We start from the raw sequence: 6449 nt of genomic DNA, 5'->3' as shown, positions 1-6449 counted from the left end.
TGTGTAAAGTGGCTAAACTGGGCTCTGGAATTTCCCTGGGAATAAATATATAACAGACGTGCAATTAATATACCGGTTGCTGCCTGCAAAATTAAGGGGGTTTAAGGGGCGCAAAATGAGTCTCCACCCCAGTAGAAAAAGTAGCAATGCAATGCTCTTCCTTCCACTAGACTGAGCTTGCATGCTGCTAAGGGTTTTGCAGCAAAAGAGCAGAGGCGCCTGCTTGCTTTTGCAGCAAAGTGCAAAGGGTTCAGGCGGTGCACCAGAAGTGTGCACAGGAGCCTTGCACGCACCAGCTGCAATCCTGCACGCGCAGCTCCCTCGGAGTATAAGTGCACGCTCCTGGAAGCAACGGGAAGCTGTTGTTGCCCCCCACCCCCCTTGCAAATTTTGCAGGCGTGGGATGCTAAAAGGTCGAAAGCCCCCTACCCTCCCATGCTAGAGTCCCGATCTGCCCATGGCCGAGCGCGTGCACTCTGACCCTCTGGCAGGAGTACTGGCGCCTGCCGAGGAAGCCCCCTGTGCCCTTGCAGGGAGGCGCGGGCTGGGCCTTGCACAGGGCAGCCCCGGGAGCAGGTGGGGGGCGGAGCTGGCGCCGTCGGGTGCCCGCTTCCCTCCTTGCAACGGGCGTCCTTGGCGAAACTCCTGCTCCTTGCGCAAAGCTGCTGCGCTCGGCTCTGCAAGGAAGGTTGCGCGCACCAGAGCAGCCGCTGGGCACCAGGGGCGCCTCGAGGGCCTCGACGCCTCTGTTTAAAACTGGGCACACAGATTAACTGGTCCTTGAGACATAATCCCCGCTGCAGAAAAACAGGAGCAATTGAACCCCACACGGTCAAATCAGTCGTCCCCACAGAAGAAATGCCAAACGAGTCCTCCTTCAACAAGCCGTCGGCCCAGTCGGAGCATGCCGGCCAGGGGGGTAAGGTGGGCACCTTCGGGAAATCCTCTGGCCTGGCGGCCGCAGGGACCACTGGCAATGCCGGGGGTCCGGCTCAGAGTCCGGCTGGCGCGGCCGCCCCGTCGGGGAAGAAGTCCCCCCGGCTGCCCAAGTGCGCGCGGTGCAGGAACCACGGCTACTCCTCGCCCCTGAAAGGGCACAAGCGCTTCTGCATGTGGAGAGACTGTCAGTGCAAGAAGTGCAGCCTGATCGCCGAGAGGCAGCGGGTGATGGCCGCCCAGGTGAGCAGAAACCTCCCGGGGGGGACGAGATGCGGGGAGACCCCCTTCCCGCCCCATAAGGATGCCCGGGCCGTTTGCGCGCAGCTCTGGCTTGCAATGCGGCAGGTGGAGTCCCAGGGAAGTGAGCGGGCGAGCCAGCTTTGCATTTAGAAAGACTCGGGTCCATCCCTGCTCCTCCTTCTCAGGAGTAAGGCCCACGGATAGCACTGGGCCTTTCTCCCTGGTACGGATTTGCAACTCCAAATACTTTTTTCCTGGATTGTTCAGACACTTTAGGGTGTGTGCGTCATGATTTCTAAAATTAAGGATCCAGTGACAGATCATCTAATGGAAAGGCTGCAATGGTATGCTGGTTTTCCTGGGAGTAAGCCATACTGAACACAGCCAAGCTTACTTCTGAGTAAGATGGTGCTAAAAAGCCCACCGTTCATTGCCAGATTTGAAGCTACCTTGATAATATCTGAAAATGCATCACATCCCGTTATATTAAAAGAAAAAATTATGTTACAGTTGTTAAAACAACAAATGGAGTTTGCTTATTTGTTAGTTAAAATAATATCCATCATGCGATTTCTCTCTGTCGTCTCTGAGTCTTTCTTCCCCGCCCTTGCATATCAGGATTTTGAGCTTATATTTTGTAGACGGTTATCCATGAAGAACTTATGAATAACGGCTCCATCTTATTTTGCTATATCTACTGATGAAAAAATATATATTAGAATTTGTGTATGTGATGTAAAAATAGAGGGGAAAGGGTTGAATGTTGTTAAGGGAAATCTCTAAACTTAAAAATCACATTGGATTTTGGGAAGATTTGTCATTTGCGTTCTAGAAAGGTATATGGCTACACTAAAAAGTGCACATAGAAGATGTTAAAAGTGTTCTGTTGTGCAAATGGTAGTTCATGTCCCGCAATTCTATATCCATTTACCTGGGAGAAGCTTCCACTGAAGCCCGTGGGACTTGATTCTAAGTAGGCACATGTAGGAATGCGCTGAGAGTCGAGGGGAAACTTCAACTTCCATGATGAAGACAATTGAAAGAAACAAAAACTCTCAATTTCAAGCGCTGTTTTTATTCAGCAGACATTTTAGGATTTGGGATTCTTGCAAGTAGGTTGGCTTTAATGGTTATATATGAGCAAAAATATTTCAATTTTTTTTCTCTGGCCTTGTGCCATTAACTCATTTAGAATACTTCAGGAATGAAAAGCACAAAAAAAGGGAAAACAACCCAAGGTGTTGAGTTGCAAATTGGTGTGTAAATACCACTCAAATCAATACATTGTTGACTTGTTCTTTCTCTTCCCATTATAAAGCTGTTCTCCCTCCATTTAAAATGCTATGTAATAACTAGACCTGATGCAAAATCGGTTGGAAAAGATCTGCTACAAATGTTTTCAAAGTTCCCAGTTTAAGAGCGTTTTGAAAGTTTCAGCCACCAGTCCTTAGATAACAAGTAGCCGACATTCAAATCGCAGTTAAACTAAGATATTTGAATTTCTGTGGGTTTCCCATTAACCTAAATAATAGGCATCATCTCTCTCTTAATAGTTCTTAATACATTTAAAAAATACCAGTGATTATACATACACACACACACACAATATTAAACCAGATCTCAGAATAGAGATGTAGGAATAGCCATCTTTTTCGGTAATAATACATTCGCCTATACTTTATTTCTAAGCTGGCTTGTGCTAGGACCTTAGTATGGATTATATTACTGTGATTTCTCTTTGCTCACTTGTTAAGGAGAAAAACAGAGACTGTCCCATATTTCCTTACGTATTCTTCCTTTCAAAAAGACACTCTTCCCAACATTTAATTCTGCTCTGCTCCAAAATCACCCATGCCATTTCTTTCAAGCATTCCAGAGGAAACACTGCTTGATTGTAAAACACACATAGCAAAAAAACCTCAAATCAGTTTACAAAGAGAAAAACAACAAAAAATTATATTTAAAACAATCTTGAGAGAGATTAAAAATAATCAAATCACGTTAATTAGTAATATAACTTGTTAACCTCAGTCCTAAAGCAAGCCCCCCACTGGATTAGGTCCTTTATTCAAGAAACCTCTACTGTTATTTTTTTTCTGCAGCTGTTCCTTTTCTTCTAGAGGAACTACGCAGATATCCGAGCAGAATCGGAGAACTCTGGATTTCAGTAGTAGTTTCCACCTTTTATTGGAGTGAATTTGATTCTCTCCACACACCCGGGCCTGAATTTGCCATAATTCTAGGTGCAATCCAGAATTCACTGAAGCAAAGGAAATCTTTTCCTTGTTGCCTTTGGTTAGGAGTCCTGAGTCCTGATGATGGTGATTTTATTTGCACCCTGCTCGTCTGACTGGATTGCCCCAGCCCCTCTGAGCAGCTTCCAACGTATACAAAAACATTATTATTTTTTTTAATTTCCCTATGTGAACTTCCAGTTTTGCATGCAACTTTCTGCATGCATGCAGACAAATATCATAAATGAGGAAAGGTGTATTTGTGTGTGTTGCCGCCCTTCCCCCAGCCTCCTTTTGTGCTGGTGCATGCAAACTGTTTAAAATGCCGTTCTGGTTTTGCTCTTGGCATTTCCCATCAAAGTTGCTGCCGTCATCGTTCTTTCAATCTGGAGAGGAAACACCATTTTGCCCCTTTTCTTGTGGGATGTGAAACACAAGAGCAGCCAAGTACAACATTCCTAGAGTGAACATGTTTACACATGGGGAGGAATGTTTGTCCAGCCAGCAGGTAAACTTCCTGTTTCCTTCTTGGCTGGGACAGACTTCCTCTGCATGTGACTAGAGGTGGGTGTGGCCTCACCTGTGCAGGTAACGACAAAAGCACAGGGCAGGGCAGCCATCTCTCTCTTTTTGACTACATGCATCGAAGAAGCAACATCTGCTTAGCCAAAGATGCTCTCTTGGTAAGAGAGGACAAAAGGTCTGTCTCCTTCTGAGATAGTTTCCAGGTGTATGTTACTTTTCTAAGCTAAGTCTGCCTTCTGGGATCCGATTGTGAACAGAATGTGAGTAAACTCTTTTTATACTTTCATAGAAGACTGTATCGTGTCTTATCTTTTATGAGGGAATAAGGGGAAAATACCAGAACAGTTATTATAGAGGCTTTAGCGAGCCTGAGCAAACGCATCCGCTGCAAGTTTTAAAAGGGGAATGTTACTCTGCTAAATTGTGAACTTGTTAACACAAGTTGGAAAGGTTATTATCAAACAGTATATCATCTCCTGCATCCCTGAACATTCCCACATCTCTTTCTCAGGTTGCCCTGCGAAGGCAGCAAGCTCAGGAAGAGGAGCTGGGCATCAGCCACCCCATCCCATTGCCCAGCGCCACGGAAATGTACGTGAAGAAAGAGAGCAACGCCAGCGGGGGCCCTTCCTGCCTCTTGTTGGAGAGTGCCAGCCCACCACTGCCCACCACGTCAGCTTCCGCGGTGCCAACCTCGTCCACAGGTAATCGCAATGCCAAAGGACCCGGCCCTCACCCCGTAAGATGGCAGTATTTAGAGGCTCTTCCAAGCCAAATAGGAAGCCATCGCCATTTTCATCCATTTAGTTTTTCATTCAGGAGCATAACCATGTGCTGCCTCACACCAGGTGAGATCATTTGTCCATCTACCCATGGCCGGATTAAGGTTTGACAAGGGAGGCCCTAAGCTCCTGAAGGTGATGGGGCTCTTTCTATGTCCATCTGTCCTTTGTCAAGAACAAATCATCACGGTTTCTTGTGATGAATACATGCTATATGGTAATTTCTGGATCGCATCTGAGGGATGCGGGTGACGCTGTGGTGTAAACCACAGAGCCTCTTGCCGATTGGAAGGTCGGCGGTTCGAATCCCCTCGATGGGATGAGCTCCCGTTGCTCGGTCCCAGCTCCTGCCAACCTAGCAGTTCGAAAGCACATCAAAGACCAAGGTACGGCTCCAGCGGGAAGGTAAACGGTGTTTCTGTGCGCTGCTCTGGTTCGCCAGAAGCAGATTAGTCATGCTGGCCACATGACCCGGAAAAACTGCGAACAAACATCGGCTCCCTCAGCCAGTAAAGTGAGATGAGCGCCACAACCCCAGAGTCGTTCACGATTGGACCTAACGGTCAGGGGTCCTTTACCTTTACCTTTAAGAGGTATCTCAAGCCATTTGCACATGTTGCTGTGCAACCAGTCCATGCAGAATGTAGGCACCCTATATATATAGAAAGGACAATCCAGTGATATTTGAGGGAGCAGGCAAGCAGTCGGGACCCATGACTTATATCACAGGAGCCTATACAACACAAAACATGGTTGCTGTATGTAGGTTTTATTTTATTTGGTTTTTTTATCTTATATTTTGGAAATGTACATCCAGGTTTTTTTCTCTTTAAATTTGTTGGGGCCCCCAAGAGAGTGGGGCCCTAAGCTAGAGCTTGTTTAGCTTATACATAAATCCGGCACTGCATCTACCCTGGTATTACAGACTCTGGCCGGCAGCTGCTCTCCGTATTCCCAACAGAGAGAGATCTTTTCCTGCTAGCTGACTATTTATTAAAGAGATGCCAGGGATCTGGGATCTTTCTTCATGTGCAGCATATGCTCTGCTTATGCGCGGCATCCTGTATCCAAACGAAGTCATCTGCAGTGTGTTTGTGCAGTTTGTGAGAGAGTGTGGCATGCACACCTCATATATTTCTCCCACAGGAGAATGCTCCCGGTTGTTATTAGACAGAAACAACGTTGTTTTTGGGGAAGGGGATAAATACGGTGTGGTCTCCACCATCCGGACCAGCAGGACATAGTTGATTTCCCACAGCAAGTATGAAGTGGGACACACACACACACACACACACGGGGCAGCACTCCTCGCTTTGATTTTGTGCTGCACCGTGCCGTCCATGTTGTATTGTGGCATGTTCCCAGGCAGCCATTTTGTGCCTGGAACCCTCAGCGATGTTTGCCAAATTGCGGAATGTGCCATCTGGTCAAAAAGGGTTCAGGAGGCTTACAGGGACTGCAAGATCTGTGTCGTGCTCTCTACTGTTGCTACACAGATATTGGGGGGCAGCTGCACATTATGCTTCAGGCAGGTGCCTTTTTACAGGTGTGCAGCTCAAATATGTGCATTTTTCCTCAGAGGTGGGCTCCGCTGGGTTCAAGGGAGCCTTGCTTCCGGAGAAATGCGGTAGCATAGCTGTCAACTTTTCCCTTTTCTTGCGAGGAATCCTATTCGGAATAAGGGAATTTCCCTTAAAAAAAGGGAAACGTTGACAGCTATGGTGCTTTA

General features: G+C 47.0%; 1 protein-coding gene across 2 annotated transcripts in view; it reads left to right on the top strand.

Annotated features, from left to right (window-relative positions):
- The first annotated feature begins 281 nt into the window (after positions 1-281).
- DMRT1 (doublesex and mab-3 related transcription factor 1) overlaps positions 282-6449 on the top strand; it is a 59102-nt gene continuing 52934 nt past the window's right edge. The window contains exons 1-2 of one of the 2 annotated variants that reach the window (XM_081894601.1): positions 282-1179; positions 4450-4642. In XM_081894601.1, coding sequence (XP_081750727.1) covers positions 859-1179; positions 4450-4642 — 514 coding nt within the window. In that variant the 5' untranslated portion in view covers positions 282-858. Of the gene's footprint in view, positions 1180-1225; positions 1403-4449; positions 4643-6449 lie in introns of those variants that run through there. The other variant, XM_081894602.1, reaches the window with a different exon arrangement.

This window comes from Podarcis melisellensis (assembly GCF_964234715.1).
Source record: "Podarcis melisellensis genome assembly, chromosome: 17".
Taxonomy (NCBI): Eukaryota; Metazoa; Chordata; class Lepidosauria; order Squamata; family Lacertidae; genus Podarcis; species Podarcis melisellensis.
The sequence above is the reverse complement of the archived record's forward strand: the minus strand, read 5'-3'. Positions and strand labels throughout refer to the sequence as shown.